General features: G+C 51.1%; 2 protein-coding genes across 4 annotated transcripts; one reads left to right on the top strand and one right to left on the bottom strand.

The window, feature by feature from the left end:
• Window positions 1–596: 596 nt before the first annotated feature.
• LOC108630850 (atrial natriuretic peptide receptor 1) lies at window positions 597–15,885 on the top strand. 3 transcript variants are annotated; one of them, XM_018034381.2, is made up of 23 exons: window positions 597–853; window positions 924–1,094; window positions 1,161–1,335; window positions 1,395–1,600; window positions 5,806–6,201; window positions 6,323–6,437; window positions 6,652–6,986; window positions 7,118–7,209; window positions 7,589–7,727; window positions 7,822–7,903; window positions 8,194–8,329; window positions 8,761–8,832; window positions 9,053–9,127; window positions 9,352–9,453; window positions 9,887–10,133; window positions 10,273–10,431; window positions 12,446–12,519; window positions 12,593–12,684; window positions 13,044–13,193; window positions 13,319–13,511; window positions 13,607–13,781; window positions 13,866–14,056; window positions 14,115–15,885. In XM_018034381.2, exons 1-23 carry the CDS (start codon window positions 640–642, stop codon window positions 14,772–14,774), a joined length of 4,251 nt encoding a protein of 1,416 aa, XP_017889870.1. In that variant the 5' UTR covers window positions 597–639; the 3' UTR covers window positions 14,775–15,885. The 3 variants fall into 3 exon arrangements, with proteins under 3 accessions (XP_017889870.1, XP_026674048.1, XP_026674049.1); XM_026818247.1 differs by lacking the exon at window positions 5,806–6,201 and having other exon boundaries at window positions 625–853; XM_026818248.1 differs by lacking the exons at window positions 597–853; window positions 924–1,094; window positions 1,161–1,335; window positions 1,395–1,600 and adding an exon at window positions 2,858–3,742.
• A 675-nt stretch (window positions 15,886–16,560) lies between these two features.
• On the bottom strand, window positions 16,561–17,893 carry LOC108630576 (uncharacterized). The gene is made up of 3 exons (XM_018033927.2): window positions 17,683–17,893; window positions 17,239–17,420; window positions 16,561–16,984 (listed from the first exon to the last, which is right to left on the bottom strand). Exons 1-3 carry the CDS (start codon window positions 17,736–17,738, stop codon window positions 16,725–16,727), a joined length of 498 nt encoding a protein of 165 aa, XP_017889416.1. The 5' UTR covers window positions 17,739–17,893; the 3' UTR covers window positions 16,561–16,724.
• Between the last annotated feature and the right edge of the window lie 77 nt (window positions 17,894–17,970).

Here is a 17,970-nt window from a genome sequence, read left to right as displayed (position 1 = left end):
GGCGAGGGACAGACAGCGTTAGATTCTATTAACCGATGCTGCGTCGGAGAAGCAGCAGGAAGAAACGAAGCTCTCGATAGCCATTATCAATCGACGCGATAGAAAATCAGCGATAACGCGACACGAGCGGACAAGAGGCGTAAGCACCTGAGCGTGTTTGCCACTGTTAATGCGGCTCAAGATCATCGAACCAGGTGTCAGTATCAAATATCCGTGTCGGTGTACGCGTCGCGACCGCGATTCTTCCGAGTTCGTCGAGACTCGGTATCCTGATCGATAGTTCGGAACCGACGAGAGATCGGCCGGAACGGGGTTGTTCCCGAGAACGTTCTGGTAGGTAGTCGCAGAGTTTACGGCGACGAACAGTCGGAAGGAAGATTCGGTAGGGTGTATGGCTTCGAAGAGCCGCGTATTCGATTTTCGTCGAGAGCACGCGACGGACGGAGAGGCAGAGAGGTGGAGGAAGAAGAGGCAAGAGGTTTGCTAGGAAAAAGGATGGACACGAGCAAGGGAGGAATCCAAGTTGGTCAAGAGATTCAGCCCGGTATCGAAGCAGTGGCGAACCAGGCGTCGTCGTCGTCGAAGCTTTCAAAGCGGTGCGCCGATCTCGACTGAACTCGAGAAAACAGTTTCACATAGATGGATACCAATTGGATCGTCGCGTTGACGATCGTATGGATAACGTGCTCGGTGAACGGAAAAATGACTTGCCGCGAGGTGCAACTGGCCAGGGACTGCGAGGCTCTTTGCAAGAGGAATCGAGCTGGCGTTTCCTGCGAGCTCAGAGTGGCCGTGCTTTTGCCGGCCGACTCGTCCTTCGACATCTCCTTGCTGAAGGTGCTTCCGGTTCTCGGTACGTTCCCACGGCTCCGTTTCAGATCGTTTTCGTAGCGCGCATTCCACTTCGTCCGTTTCCTTCGCAGACTTGGCCGTGTACGAAGCCAGATCGCGCGGTCTTCTGCCCTACTGGCTGAAACTGAACTTCCTCCCGCAGGACGATCACTGCGACGCGATGTACGCTCAGATCGGCGCGATCGACAGCTTCTCCCATTGCGTTCATTTGTTCCTCGGGCCTGCATGCGATTACTGCGTAGGTGAGTAGGCTGATACTCGTGCAAGCCCGGTTCCGGTTTGTTGTACGTCGTACCGATCGGTTCCAGCGGCTGTTGGAAGAGTCGTGAAATTCTTCGGTGCCCCGCTGATCACCACCGGAGGGTTCACCTTCGACTTTACCGGGAAGAAGACCGAGTGCAAGGACGAGTACTTCATGACGACTAGAATCGGGAACGTGGCGTTCAGAGACATCGCGAATTTCCTCATCACCCTGATGGATCGGTAAGGGGAACGTCGAAACCGTTTTTAAAGGTAGAAACGAGACGGTATCGTTGGCGCAGATACGAGTGGAACAAGGTGCATCTGGTGTACGCGACCAACGGGCAGAGCCAGGTCGCCGGAAGACACACCTGTCACCTGATGATGAAGACCGTGGTACAGTTCATCAAGGAGAAAAACGTGACGTTCGACAATTTCGACGTCGAGACGACCACCCCCAAAGATTACCCACAGGGGCTTCGAAATCACGTCGCCAACAAGTACGGGGGTGAGCCGGTCAAACATCATTACATTATGTGTTCGAATTACGATCGATTGCGCTACGGTCAACCGTTCGTCGACGCGACTCGCGAGCAACCTGGAAGAATACAGAATCGTACTGGATCGATCGAAGCTGTATAATCATACGTACGTATTTTCGTCAAGTTCGCGCGTAAACGACGCGTCGATTTTAGGGGATTTCGTACATGAACCAGACGCGATACGTTTCCGCGTATAAACCAAACGAAAAGGCAATTCGTCAGACTCGGAGTGCATTCGAATTGTTGACACGAAAATCGCTAGTTTAAGAGTGAACCTCGACCCGTTCCACGTTCCCGGACCTTCCGTCTCCACGGTTCACGATGTTTCCACGTTCGATCGAGGTGGAGTTATCGCTCGACCGACGATCTAATTGCCCGTATCAATTAGCCGAGTCAATCTTTATCGCATTGTTACCTGCACGTTATCACGGCGTGTTATCACCAAGCTAAAGCGTTTCTATTATTGCCCCGTAACGGCGCGGTACTCGGGCAACGCGTCATGATGTCTATATTTAAACGTTTTCTCGATAAATAACGTAAGGAACGCGCGGGCGATCAATGATTAATCGTAAGTCCATAGTCCACGGACCAGTCGAAGAGCCCCGAAAAGGGCTTCAACGATCGATCCTCTTCTCTCTTATCACTTCTCCCTTCGCTGCCATTTAAACGATATGCACGGCGGGTTCGTCCGAATCACGAAAGAAACGCGATGAGTAGATGGATGGATCATTAAGGTACGATTTCAGAATCGCCCTAAATTGCAATTCTTCGTTCCAAAGATCAGACTTCGTTCTCTGTTCGTCTACGAAGTGCGGCTTCGAAATGCTCCAAATGCTCGCTTCGTCCGTGAACTAAATCATTTCTATCGAGCTGGAAACCGAGTGTCCGCGATGCAGTTTGAAAAGGGAAGATCTCTCGGGGGATTAAAAATGTAGGAAATGGTTCCGAAATTCGAATGTATGTAGGGAGGACGTTATGAATCGGCTACCTGCTGGGATTGCGAACGTCGGATAACGCGGGAGAAAATACGACGCGACGAGTGACGGCGGTCACAGTACACGAGGGAAAACGCGAGTGAGCGAGCGAGCTAGCGTGGGCGTCGGGAGGGAAAATACGGACGCATGCGTCTCGGTCCTATCTTTGCGCAGTAACGCGCGCGATCCTAAACCGGGATCAGAGGGGCGAAGTGGTAAAGGAGAGAAGGAGCGATCGTCCGTCGTTCGGCGCGCATCGACGGGTGGTGATGCCGAGGACTCGGCTCAGTTTCGTTCGCGCGGCCTCAGCTCGCTCGCTTTGACCGGAAAGTCATCTTCTTCTTCGAAACGGACACGCCGACGTAAAAAATTAAAGCGCGCGATACATACTTCACAGAGAGGGGAAAGAAAAAGGTGTAACGTTTCTAAAAAATGACGCGATCGCGCTAGATCGTTTCCCTCGTGTATTACGAACAAGAATGTATTGTACGAAACGTTTAAAAGATCAGCAGGAGAAAATGATTATCACGAATCGAATTTTATAGACCGTGTAAATTCTATTTACTCGTATCGCGTAGCTGACGATTGTTAATATTTTAGTTTCGCGAACCGCGCGATCGCCGATCCGTCCGACCATCGAGGTCTTCGGTCACTGGTACACGATGCACGGGGTAAATCGCGCGTTGCGAGGCGACGGGTCGTGAAATCGGAAACGGACAAATTGAACTGAGATTTGGTGGAATCCCGTGGTCGGGATGGCGGAGAGCGAGAAGTAGACAGGGAATAGGGACGAACGTGATAAACGCGAGATGCGAAGAACACGGCGATCGTCGGCGAGGCTGACGTTGCTCCTGATGTGTGCGACCGTGCAGATCGCGGTCGCGGAGCAATGCTTCGAGCCGCGAATACCGCTCGAGAGGGAGGTGAAGCTGGCTGTAATAGCACCGGCCGATTCCCGTCACGAGCAGAGTCTGCCGAGGGTGTTGCCGGCCGTTCTCCTCGCGGTCAGGTCTGTCAGCTCGGCGACGGGACTCTTACCAGGGTGGAACATCACGGTCGACCATCGGGACTCGCAATGTTCCAGCACCTACGGCCCGTTGGCCGCTTTCGAATTTTACATCAACCGGACCGCAGGTTATCCGTCGTACAACGTATTCTTCTCATTCCCGCGTTTTCCCTCCTCTTTCTCGTGTGTCCTTCGACGGGACGGCTTCGTACGTACAATGGAAAATCGATTCGTCATCGGCCGAATAGACGGACCGACAGATAACTAGACAATAATTACCTCGAACTGACGATTAACCGAGGCAAAACAGAGAACCGAGGGATCAAGCGGCACGCGCACAATACTAACTCGTTACGTTTCGGTAATAATTATTCTTTCGGATAACCGGAGGGATCATGTTTGCATTAATCGACGTCCGAATAATCGATGTTCTATCAATCAGAATGACTCGTAATTAGATTTTCATGCGATGCCGTCGTCGCGTCACGCGACGCATCGGGTAATGTCTAAACTTTCGAAACGAGACAGTTGTGACGGAGTTTAATCGTCGGTATCTAAATAAGGTCCGAGACCGATGTCAAACGCGTGCGACGCATAGTAGCAGAGGACAGCTGCGAGATGCCGACCACGACGTCGCGGTTCGGGTCAGTCAACCAGAATCCCGCTGTTCTCTTCGCCCTTCTCGTTTATCAGCCGCAACGCTATTAAGCGTCTCCTCAATTCCGTCTAATTACTTCCACACTGCCGTCCCCCGATCCCCTTTTCTTTTTCTGTCCGCGCGAATTAACCGAATCGTGGCCTGTCTCCTTGGAAGCTCGTTTCTCTCGAATAAACCCTAGCTCGGGGAACGTCCGACCGCCCAGCTACTCGAATCAACGTCGAACGACGGACGTCGTCTCTCTTTGAAGGACCGATCGAAAGATAAAAACTTCAGGGTTTACTGGTTCGATCCAGTCAAAGATTCTCTCATGCTATCGGGTCTGGCAGACTGTTTACGCGACGGACAGTAGTAAAGAGATCTCGTTCGAACACGCGGGAATCATCAACGCCGGCCGACGACGTTCTTTCGACCGCGAACGCGCGTTCCGACCTCCTTGAGCCCGGGTTAAAATTTCTATACCTGGGATGACCCGTTGCGTCGCGCGAACAAGAACTTTCATCCCTCGCAGTCTTACCCGTTCCTGTGTTCCTTTGTTTAACATATTTTCATTGTTCAATATTGTCCAACCGCTGCGGAAACGTTCTCGGTAAATTGTAAACATTATCGTCTACCTACGATTTTAAGGATGTATTGGCTATACAGTCAATCCCAAAAGTTTATGCCCTTTAGAAACGCATTTTTTAAAAAGAAATCAGACGTCGGAAGAACATTGCTAATAATAAACAACAAAAAAAAAATTTTCGATTTTTCTGAGATTTTTCCAAGGGGTACCCCTTCAATTTCTTCCAAATTTTCGTTTTTGGCCAATAACTCTCAAACCGTTGGACATACGGAAAAATTGCATCACATCTTTCTTGTAGAGGACGACGAGATCTACAATTTCCATGTAAAATTTTTTCGCTAGCGTCAGTAGTTTACGAGTTATTTGCAAAAAACTGTTTTTTCGTTTTTCGTCAATAACTCGTAAACTATTAATGCTAGCGACAAACTTTTATACAGAAATTGTAGATCTCGTCGTCCTCTACAAGAAAGATCTTATGCAATTTTCCCGTAGGACCAACGGTTTAGGAGTTATTGAAGAAAAATGAAATTTTTCGTCAAAAGTTCGCCGTTTCGACGGTGGAATGGTCGGATTTTGTCAACATCAATAAAACGCCAAATAATCATATGTAACTCGTTAAATACTCAAGTTAGAAGAAAAATACATAGAATCTTTCTTGTAGAGGACATCAGTGCCTACAATTTCTGTATAATAAACTTTTCGCTATCGTCAATAATTAAGTGGATATTTCCTTCTATACTATTTAGCACGTAGCAATTTATTATTAGCATTGTTCTTCCGACGTCTGATTTCCTTTTAATTATAGGAAATGCGTTTTTCGAAGGTACATAAACTTTTCGGATTGACTGTATAGCTAATACAACCTTAATCAGAGAGGAGGAGGACGGACGCGCTTTTGTTGGAATTCGAGTTAACGCGAGCGGTAATCCTACGGATTTTGAATCTGCATCGAATGCTTATGAACGTAGATGCTTTCTTGGGTCCCGTTTGCGATTACGTGATCGCGCCGGTGTCGCGGTACGCCGGAGTATGGGGCATCCCGGTGTTTACCGCGGGCGCGCAAGCCGAAGCGTTTCGTAACAAGGTCGCACAGTTCCCGACGCTGACCAGGATGATGGGTTCCCATCGACTGGTGGGCGAAGCCCTCAGGCATATACTGAAGCGATTCGGATGGAAGATCGCCGGTCTTCTGTATCACAATCACTCATCGGTGAGCAACCGCGGCAATTCGGAGTGCTACTTCACCCTCGACGCCGTGTTCAGGGCTCTGAATCAAACGCCGGTCTACAAAAGCTTTGATCAGGAAGAGACCACCGGCGAAGATCATAGAAACTTGCTCAGCTTCCTCGTGAAGTCCGCCAGGAGTAAGTTTAAGTAGTTAGCGAGTCGACGAACGGTGAGCGGGCGCGGGAGCTCGAGATCCATTGTAACGAGTCGAGGATAGACGGAAAATGGCAGAGAAAGAGTTGTGTTTGTTGGTTTCAGTTATAGTGATGTGCGCCAATTCCACGACCATCAGGGAGATTCTTCTCGCGGCCGAGGAACTCGGAATGGTCGACTCCGGGGAGTACGTTTTCTTCTCCATAGAGCTTTCGTCCAGGTAAGTGCGATGAATTATGCATTCGCCGTTCTAACGAACTTGAGTGCTCCCGAGCGAGGGACGATAAACTCGTCTCGAGTAACATTGCAAGCGACTTTTTCTCTCGAGTCCTGTTCGAATTTCTCCGACGTACGAGTCTCCGTCGGTCCGCGACCGAACGATTAGAGACGAACGCGCGGCGCGTCGTAAATGGAGGTACGACGTATTGTTCCAGCGATAATAATTCGAAAGAGCCGTGGAGGGTCGATACCGACACGGACGAAAGGAATGAGAGAGCGAGGAAAGCTTACCAGGCGTTGCTGACGGTCACCGCTCGGACGCCGGACAATTTGGAGTATCTGAACTTCTCGCGGGAGGTGAAGGATTTGGCGCAGAGCAAGTACAATTTCACGTTTGGTAACAGCTCGGTCTCGACGTTCGTCACAGCGTTTTACGACGCGGTCCTTCTTTACGCCATCGCGCTCAAAGACAGTTTGCCGGATCGTCCTGGCAGGGTGAACTTGGATGGTGGCAATCTCACCCGGAAGATGTGGGGCAGGAGCTTCAAAGGTGCACACCGGAGCTTTTTGTTTCCCCCTTCTCTCTCTCTCTCTCTCTCTCTCTCTCTGTTGTTCACCCGTTTGGAACGCCGCGGCAATCCGACTCACATGACGGATTTCGCACGATCCATTTGGTTTCAGGTATAACGGGCGACGTGAACATCGACGAGAACGGGGATCGGATAGCGGATTATTCTCTCTTGGATATGAATCCGGAAACGTCCAAGTTCGAGGTAAAAATGCAATTCTCCATGCATTTCAATTTTACGATTATACACGTCTACCGTTTCAAAAGGCAATCGTCCCTCTGCTTTGCCAACAAGCGTATCATCGTATCCTATTCGATTCCGCGGTAGATTATCGGGCCACTGATTACTAGAGCGATCGATTAACCGAGGATTCTATTAACGGAACATCTATAAATGGAACATTCAAATATTTGTACAGCGATAATATCTAAAGACTTAAAACGAGAGTTCTTCCGTTTCATAGATAGATCGTTTTCTTTTATAATCAGCTACCCTGGATATAGACCGAAGCTAATACCATTCGAAGATATCGCTTCGAACGGTGTGTTTCGCGATCGCGATGATTGACGTTCGTTTGTCACAGATCGTCGCTAATTACTACGGTGCCAACAAGACGTTGGAATACGTCGCTGGGAAAAAGATCCACTGGTCGGGTGGCCGATCGGAGCCACCGCCGGACACACCCACTTGCGGCTTCGACGGTTCTCTGTGCCCCGACAATTGTAAGTGGTACCTGTTCCGCGATCCCTTTGTAATTTCGCCCCGTCGAACATTTTTAATCCCATCTCGCAAATCGGATTTTCGTCTCTGCGACAGCTCTCCCGGGATACGCGATTCTCTCGATGGTGCTGAGCTCGATCGTGGTGGTTCTCGTCGTCGCCTCGGTCTTCATTTACAGGTAATTAGGCCACGATTCAATCGATCGCGTTCTCCCGTCTTTACGATCGAGTACCGATCGACAGCGATCGCGTACCGCGTCTTAACGGTGTTAATTGGCCAGCGGTGTCCAAACCCGAGCTCCGTGTTTATAAACCGATTAACCGTTAACCCGTGAGTCGGAACGCGCTCGACTAGCTTACCCCGCGGTTTCGCCCCGGAGATGCACCCACGGCAATAAATAGTTTTGCCCCTTCGGCGAATCGCGTTTAGCATCGAGAAGAAAAACGTATTTCTTTCCTCGTGTTGCAGGCACTTTAAGCTCGAAGCGGAAATAGCCTCGATGACGTGGAAGGTGCACTGGAACGATATTATCGTGGTGTCGAATGCAAAAACGAGGGGCTCGATGTATTCGTTGATCGCGAACAAGATCCGCGGTAGCCAACTGGTGAATACGAAATACATGTTACCATCGTTCTCCGTACTATAGCTCCGAGCATTTGCTCATTTTTCTCTACGCTTCGACGTGCCACGAATCATCCATAATTTCACCGTCCTTGTTTCGTAATAATTAAAATAACGATAATAGAAAAAAATCGACGGCAACGAATACGAGCAACGCGAATTCACGATCTCACGTCTTTTTGCTCACTCGATAAAATACGAAGCACGTTTTCCTTTACGCGCGAAGGCGAGCACTTGAAAAGGCTCTCGGATGCCTTTGTCTTTAGGTAGCGTCAAATCGGAAACAAGATTTTCCACGTCAAAGAAACCACGCTCGCCCGGAAACATTATACGCGATGTACTTAAAATCGAAGGCACGGAAAACTCGTCGGAACGTGCGACATGAGACAAAACTTCCTTTTTCTTTTATTACAGACGATGTACTCGGACGAGAACGCCAGCTTACTTGGAGGGGTAGATAGAAATGTTTCAACGGGAATTTACAAGGTTCGACATTATTGACGGTAAAGCGACGCGTCTCTGATAATAAATATTTTTATGCGCTCGCATAAATGTACATGTAATGTCCCCCGTGCACTCTATATTACATTTACTCGATCTTTTGCTCGAAACGATTTCTCCTTCCGAGAAATCGTAATCGTAAATAATTGTACTAAGACGAGTTAGAAAATGTTCGAAGATACAGTAACCGTATCGTTCGTCACAGAATTCGAAAGTCGCCATAAAGCTGATACAGAGGAAAGTGGAGATCTCCCGGCCGTTGTTGCTCGAATTAAAGAGAGTAAGTTTCGTGCTCGACGATGAGAAGTTTCGTGCGAACTAAAAGTTTCGCGAAATCTGACCGGCTCTGTTCTACCACCCCCGGCAAAAAGTTTTTGATCGATGCAGCGATATCGTGTTCAACGAGAATGCTTAAAAGATGAGAATTGAAACGCTTTGCCGAGGGTACGACGATTGTAGCCGGAATATCTTTGAAAACGGTAACGTTTCGGTCGTTTCGTTTAGATGAAGGATCTCCAGCACGATCATCTGGTCCGGTTTTACGGTGCCTGCGTCGAACCGCACTGGTGTCTCCTCACGGAATACTGTCCGAAAGGATCCTTGCAGGTGAGTTCTCCGCGAAATAAACGCGTCGACCCTTGTTATTTCAGCATGCTGTTCGACGCGATTTTGTACTATCCGCGGGTCGGCCATGGGGAAATACGCGGATTAACTCGGGCCGACCGGCGTACTTCGTTATCGAGTTCGATTAAAAATATAATCGAATTCCCGAGATTAAAGTTTTAGTTCTTATTCCCCGAGCCGAAGGTACTACGGATAAACTTTACAGCGAACAGGAACGGTCGGGAAAGCTCGATGTTCCGTGAACGGTCAAAAGTTAGTTAAACGAGAGAAAGTTGTATTTCGTTTATTTCCGATCGACTCTTGTATTTATCGTAGCATCGCGCTCGTGAGTTTTACCGAGTAAGTTTCACGGTTCGGGGAATACGCTCGTAGATACATGCATAATGTAACGCGCGTGCTTGGTTGCCGAGGGCAGGATATATTGGAAAACGAGCAAATAAAATTGGACCGAGTGTTTCGAGTGTCTCTCATTCATGACATCGTTCGAGGGATGGCATTTCTTCACGCGTCCGAGGTGAAGAGCCACGGCAATTTGAAGTCGTCCAATTGCGTAGTCGATTCGCGTTTCGTTCTGAAGATCGCCGACTTCGGCCTGCACGAGCTGAGGAAGGGCAATTGTAGTGAGGCTTACGTCGACGAGAATAGCTACGCTTATTGGAGAAGTGAGTATGCTCGAGATCGGCATTCGATTTATCGGAGTAATTACGCGAAGAGGGAGTCAGGTCGAATCTGATCTGTTCTCCCGTTCGCTTGGGAAAGGTCGAGCGGTGGCGTGAAACACGATCGTTGCTGTTCGTACAGGGCAGTTGTGGACGGCACCGGAATTGCTGCGAATGAAAGAGCGACCACCGGAGGGTACTCAGAAAGGGGACGTCTACAGCTTCGGCATAATCGTTCACGAGATCGTGGTACGCCAGGGACCGTTTTACTTGGGCGAAAACAGTATTCTCTCTCCAAGGGGTAAGTCGTTCCGCTCTCTTTGTTCCGGCGCTCGTACTCGGACGAATCGTCGCGGCCGCGTGGGACGCGCCTCGCCCCCCCGTGTACCACCCCGTTTGGACGCGTTACGCGAGTCGGAAAGGGGTGAGATCGACCGGTAAGAAGGAGTTCGCCGTTCGCGACCCCCGCGCAGTTCGCAGAGAATACCGAGGGGGTAGTCCGTATCGACGAACGGAATCATCGTCGCGTCGGCGGGTCTATCGGTAACGAAGTTTACGAGCTTTCGCGAGCTTGATTTCGACGGACGGCGGGCGGACAGGATCGATGAGAGGATGGAACGTGCCACGAGCAAGCTAGGAGCGTTTCGAGACCGGAGCTGAAAGCTCAGTCGAAGCTTTCACGCGTTCTGGAACGTACACGGTGGTCCGGTCGCGCGCGCGCGCGCTATCTCTCGTCGTTCTTCTCTCTTCCTCTCCTGTCTGGACGATTCGCTCTCGCGCGTTTCTTCGTTTTCACCTTCCCCTGTACCGTTTCCGCTGCGCGAGAGCCGAGAGAACGGATGCCGGAAGAGATCCTCGGTGACGGCACGTGAAATCGACCAGGCCCCCCACGCACGCGACGGCCGAAATCTCTTTCTCGGGTAGGTCTCGGTCTCGCCGGTATCTCCGACCCTCGTTTGGTCGACGCCGATCTCGCACCGTCCGGGAAGCGAGAGGAGGAACGTGTGTGATCGCGTGCCATCCTGCGTGCCTGCGTGATCCGAGTGTTTGCGTGTTCCCTGCTGCGTGTCTGCATGCCTGTGCGAGGTGCATGCCTCCGCGCCTCGCTACCCTCGCGTCCACCTCGGTACGTGCTTCTGTTTATCAAACGTTCTGCCGTCCCATTTACGCGGCCCGATTTTCCTTTTTGCTCGATATTCGACTCCCTTGCCCCACTCCTCCTGCTCCTTCGTTCGACCCCCGACCACCCCGTTTCGCAACCGCCTCGTGCCACCCTGCGTCCCCTTCTCTCTCTCCTTTCCGATTCTCGTCGTTCGTCTCTGTCCGCTGCGCTGCTTTTTCAAACCCAATTACCCTGATTTCGTATCCGAGATCCGGCAATTAATTGATTACTCGACTCGAGGCGAAGCGGTGGAGACGACTCACGGAATTAATCCCGTACGTCGCGGCACCGGCCCCGACGCGTACACGCGTCCGCGGAATCTCGCGATTACGTGCACGGAGAACGGAAGCGAAATCTCGTTCCTTCGACCACTTCCGAACGGGACGTATCGCGCGAACGATAAATAGCGCGAGGGAGCGGGAGCGAGAGTGCGAGTACGAAAGGGAGTACGCGTGGTAAATCTGTCGATGGTCAGGAAAACATAGTAATCGGGTCGGTCGGTGAAAGGAGAAGAGATGGCGGAAAGAAGCAATACGTCGAGTACGAGTAGTCTAACGTTGCTGGCGATGCCGGGTGCCAGCCCCGACGGCGGGGCCAGTCCTCGAAGGGCCGTCAGTCCGTTGCTCGAAGTCCGTAGGCCCCACTGCACCCTCAACTGCGCGACGTGCAACGCCTTCTTGGAGGACCTGTACAGGCACAGTAGGTTGCATATTTAACTTTGGCTTTTCGTCTCTCTCATCTCTCCGTCTTTCGTTGAAACGTCACGAACGCGGGTAACGCGCACGCTGCCCTTCGTCGTCAGTCCTTTCCACTACTTTTCGTTAGCTGCACGAACACCGCTCGTTTACCGAAGTCCCTGACCGAGCGCCGGCTGACTGACCGGGGACCGTTCCACTGAACGCTCCTCGAGTAGTGACATCAGCGATTAGACCGACGCGACGCTACGTCTACACCCTCCACGCCAAATTACGGATGCATCGCCTCTGTGCGATTCCCGGAATTGAATCTGTTCGCTCGACAGTGACTTTACACGCACGCAAAAGGGAAACCTTGACTCCCGAGATGAACTTTGAATTCGATTCGTAACTCGTAACGAAGCGAGATGCGGCGATCTCGTAAACAGGCGCGTGAACCGGCGTCGACTTTGTTCCAGAAATCCTCGAGGGTGTCAAGAGAGGCGGAGGCTCTCCGCTGAGGCCCGTGATCGATGAATCCGTCGACGAGGAAGTAAGCTTTCTGATTCCCTCCGATTCCCGTCACCTCATCTACTTACGAACGAAACTAACGCGATTCCGAACAGGTAGCCACCTTGATGAAACGATGTTGGGCACAAGACTCCGCGGACAGACCGGACTTTGCTACGCTCAAGCAGCTCATACGAAGGATTAACAAGTGAGTCGCGTCTTTTCCTTAGACCGAGACTCTATTCCGAAACGCGTACGAGATCCGGGAACGACGTTGTCCCACGTTTCATTTCATTAATTTTTTACGTGATTCGTAACGACGTTTCCCGTTATCCAATTTTCGCGCCAACTTTCCGTAAACGAGTTACACGTCGCCGGCTTCTAGTCGCCGAACTACGTTCCGACGGTGAAATTTTCCACGGAACGCGAAGCGACGATAAACGAATCGGAGGTCGCGTCTTCGCGGTAACACGATCGAACTCGTTGCAAACCCGTGACGTCGTAAAGCCTGTTGCTCGTAACGGTCGATCGGGCGTCGGAACAGAGAGAAATCGTCGATCGTTTCAGAGATTATGAGACCAGCAACATCCTGGACAATTTGCTCATCCGGATGGAGCAATACGCGAACAACTTGGAGACTCTCGTGGAGGAGCGTACGGCCGACTACCTCGAAGAGAAGCGCAAGTGCGAGGAACTTCTGTATCAGCTCTTACCACAGTAAGCAAGGAGTCCGTCAACGTTGTTCGTGACTCGTTATCGTTCACCTTTGGAATTATTCTCTTTTGCCGCGGCAATTGCTCGACTCGCTCACCGACACGGGTTTCGTTGGATCGAATTTTCAGATCCGTCGCGTCTCAGTTGATAGTCGGACGAAGCGTGATAGCCGAGACTTACGACCAAGTGACGATTTACTTCAGCGACATAGTCGGATTCACGAAACTCTCGGCCGAGAGCACGCCTCTTCAGGTGGTGGATCTCCTCAACGATCTGTACACGTGCTTCGACTCCATCATCGAGAATTTCGACGTTTACAAGGTGAAACGTTCACGAGATTCCTCTGCCATTTCTCGGAGACGCCGATCGTTAACGTGGACAAACAATATTGGAGGGTGCGATTTTTTTTCTCGCAGGTGGAGACGATAGGGGACGCTTATATGGTAGTGTCGGGATTACCGGTGAGAAATGGGATGAATCACGCTAGGGAAATTGCGAGGATGAGCTTAGCCCTTCGAGACACGGTGATGACGTTCAGTATTCGTCACAGACCTTACGAACAATTGATGCTTCGGATAGGAATGCATTCCGGTGACTAAAAATCATTTTACCGTATTATCATTTTTCCCTTCGTATGAAGGGTTTCAAACGTGACGCACCGATTCTGATTCGAAGGGCCTTGCGTTGCTGGCGTGGTCGGTCTAAAAATGCCGAGGTACTGCCTCTTCGGCGATACGGTGAACACAGCGTCCAGGATGGAGAGCAACGGGGAAGCTCTGAAGATCCACGTCAGTCCGACGACGAAAGAGATCCTCGACACTTTCGGGACGTTCCAACTCGTTTGCAGGGGCGAAGTCAACCTGAAGGTATCCGAGTTCTAAATGTTTCATCGGCCGTTTCGAGCCGCCTGTTTATCGTTCGCAGGGCAAAGGTACGATGACCACGTACTGGCTGATCGGCGAGAAACCGGCAGTGGCCACGCTGCAACGGAGCAACTCAGTGTCGTCGCCGGCGACGGCAACGACCGTGGCGACCATGACAACGACGACGACGGTCTCTACGTCGAGCGGTCAGACTTCGACGCTTGAAGCGAGTCCGGTCACGGTTCAAGCGTCGCAGGTGAGGTCGCAGCAAGAGAAGAGGTCTTCGCAGCCGACGCGACAGGACCAGAGCTCTGATCGAACGACTCAAACGGCGTCGAGTCAACAGCTCCGACGGCAGGACCAGCGGCCTGCTCAGAACAGGAAAGGAGCCAGCAAGGACGGCGGGGACGTCGAGGACGGTGGTGGCGACAAAGGGGGAGGCGGGGGTCGGAACAGTGGCCGGGGTGAAGGTGAAAGTAACAGTGAGAGCAGCGGGAACAATGTCGGGGGTGCTGCGTGTGCAACGGGAAACGGCGTAGCGGGAATCCGCGGCCGCGCGATAGCCACGGAAACGCCGTCACCGTCGCGAAGTCGCTCGTCGGTCTCGTCGTCGATCTCCCAGCGACGTTCCTACCAATCCGGGGAGAACGTGCCGAACCACGCGGAGAGCGGGCCGAACGCGCCGCTCCTCGTGTCCGCGACACCCCCGCCACGAGTCTAACTTCCTTTCCCTCCACGATTCTTCTGTCCCTGGGGGACGGAGAGAAGCAGGAAAGAGCGAGAATCGTCTGATTTCTATCCGTTCCTGTACCCTCCTCCATACCCTCCGCGTGTACTCGTATCTTGTGTCGCTCGGCGCTTACGCGATCCCACGTCGATAAATCGATTTCATTCGTAATAGGTGTAACACCGTGTTTCGTCTAGTGTAGCAACGAAGATAACTCCGATCGGTGAACCAGATCGAAATTTGGGTCCACACGTTCGAAAGGAAACTTACCACCTTTCGAAGTAAAAAAAATGCAAATATGGGAACACGATCGTCGTTCGACGAGGACCGATGGGACCCGCGCGCGTTTCCTTGGACGCACGGTCCGTCTTCGCGACTGAAAAAGGCCTATGCTTCTTCTAATTCCTCGTTTACGAAGAGTTCGTCTCTTTCTTTCTCTCTCCTTCTCTCTCCGCCGACGTCCGCCTCGTAATCTCGAGATGGACGACTTTCGACGCATCTTAAGGACCATCTTTCGGCGGAGAGAAAGAAAATCGAAGACGAAACCGAGATCGCGCAACGCGCGGCCGAAACGAATTATTTTTTGCGCGTGCGCGAAGCTCGATCGAAGATTCAAGAGAGAACGGAGACGACGAAGGAGGACGATCACGGTTTACGGTTGAAGACACGTGAAAGCGGTCCATCCGCGGACGATGGACGTTTCGGAGGAAATGAGCACGAACCAAAGCGAAGCAAATGCGGAGCGGAGAGCAAAGAGAAAAGAGCAAGTGAAACGGAATGTGTGAGTCTAGCGCGCGCACACGCGTCTTTCTATGTTTCGAAGAGACTATGAGCACGAGTATAGATGATGTATTCGTGAAAAACTTAGGCGTCGATAAGTGTGAGAGAGCAGAGAGAGGCTGGACCTCGTTTCAATGAAAGTCAGTCATGTAGAAAGATATCGAGATGCAAGCGGCGTAAGTGAATCGTCGAACACGCTTTGTTGGCTACGCGAGTTCGTTGTCTGTTTGTATGCACGCGACCAAATTATCGCAACAGCCCCACTTTTTCTGAACGATGCGATGTAACGGTGGATGTTCGGAGAAATAAAGTTTCATCGACTCCACGCGCTTCGACTTGGCATCCCTACGCACCGTCGCGACCGGCCAACGCGGCCTGATCCAAACAAGGGAACTCGCGACAGGCGCTTCTTAAACGCTGTCTACCATTAGATTCGTCAGAAAATTAAAATCGCGGAAGCGTGGAAGATCGCGACACGGTAAGTATTTGCTCGTGTATGTGTACACGTGCGCACTCGCATCGACTCTCACTCGCTTGGTACGCAACCCGTGGCACGCCTCCACTTTTGGTCGGCGGACATCGAGGCGCCCGTATCGCGTTCTCGTTCACGTAACGGCGCGTTGAAATATAAGGAAGCTCTTTATCGATTCGCGAGATAGTTTCGCGATTAGTTCGAACTCCTGGACACGTTTCAACTTCGTGGAATCGGTCCAAATCGCAGCGCGGCGCGATTATAGAAAAACGTGGAAAAATGGGAAAAGGGTAGAGAGGGGAAAGGAGGACAGAAGGGAAAAGGGAAGAGGGGCGGGAAAGAGAAGGCGAGATCGAGGACAAGCAAGCGGAGCCAGGGGCATTTCCATTTAAGGCACCCCGCGTGCAATCTCTCGCTCCTCTCGGCGCCACTTTGACACGCATACTCGCCGAGTATCCTACCTTCGCCCAACATCGTGCAACACGCTTCACGTATCGAACGCCTTTTCTCATCTTCCCAGAAACATTATTCATTTAAATCATGTTCATCGTTTATTCTTACATTCATCATATTCGACAGCCGTTCGTCCTTTAAGATCGCGAGAAATAATTGAGGAGACGTCATAATGCTTTTTAACCGGATGCAAGGAAAAATGATGGAATTATTTTCCTTTCGATTTGTCCCGTCGCCATTTACGCGGCGTCGTTTATTGGAACAGGTTTAGCGTTGGGATCCTTCAGATCTAACGTGTACGCGTGCACCTTAGTCTCTTTCGTGGTCGGATCGTAAATTCTTTCAGTGTGGCGGAGAGTGTCGCCTACGATCTTGTCAATGCTCTCGCGCACGTACGGTTTCCCATCCGAGGTGCGACCAGATTGAACGATCTTCGTCTCGCCGTTGCCAGACACGAAGATGTTGGACCCCTTCGTTTGCACCACGTTGCCCTCGGTAGCTGAAATTCAGAAAGTACGTATCGCAAATGTTTCTTATACGAGCAAAGATCCGCCCGTTCGGATCCAGTCTCGTTAGCGATCGATTGAGAGGCATACATGATCGCGATGGATGGTGTTCCCACCTTGAAAAACTGAGAGGGACAGAGAAGGATCTATTAATCGACGGTGAAAGGAACGTTCAGGCGACCTGAACCGTGTAATTTCCGGGGAAAAGGGCGAGCGAGAGAAAAATCGCATCGATTCGCACGGTTACCTATCCTCTCGTTTAGGTCGTTCGTCATCTGATGAACCTGGGCCAAATTGGCTTGCACGGTTTGCTGTACTTGTTGGTTCAATTGTTGCACGCTCTGCTGGATGTTCCTGTTCAACGCGCCGATGCTCTCGGACAATCCGCTCAGCCAGCCCGCTCCCGCGTGCGCTTGCCCATTCGAGCCACTGTCAATCGAAACAATTGCTACATTCGCGAATACGTGTCCACCGTCGATCACAAAAGTCCACTGTGCTCTCCCGTCCAATTTCAAATCGTTAGCGTTAATCGGCAAACAGCTGTTTCAGTTGTACGTTTATCGGTCGAAACATAGTTAAAAAAGAAGACGTTCCTTGGAAATCGTCTATTCTCTTCGTATCGTGGACTTTGGTCACTGACTGTACACCCGACGTAATCGTAAGCTGGCAAACCGGTCGACGAACCACTAACCTGCACAACATAGTTGCGACGAATATCGCGAACGCGACGCCGACTCGTCTCGTCATTCTTGGTCTACGACGTTTTTGCAGTTTCTTTTCTCTTGATTATTCCTCGGCTCGCGATTTCTCTTTTTTTTTTACTCGATACCAAGCGAACAGTATGCTTCACCCACGTCCAATGGAGTAAGAGAAGTATCCACGCGTGAATAAGAAACGCTCGGTGGCAACTAGTTTTCCCCCTTCGGATCTCTCCTTCATGTCCGTCGACGTTTACTTTTTCAACTCTCTCGATTTATAG

The sequence above is a fragment of the Ceratina calcarata genome, unplaced genomic scaffold, assembly GCF_001652005.2.
Source record: "Ceratina calcarata isolate Rehan_Ccalc_2016 unplaced genomic scaffold, ASM165200v1 scaffold78.2, whole genome shotgun sequence".
Lineage (NCBI taxonomy): Eukaryota > Metazoa > Arthropoda > Insecta > Hymenoptera > Apidae > Ceratina > Ceratina calcarata.
This window is presented reverse-complemented; position numbering and strand designations above follow the sequence as displayed.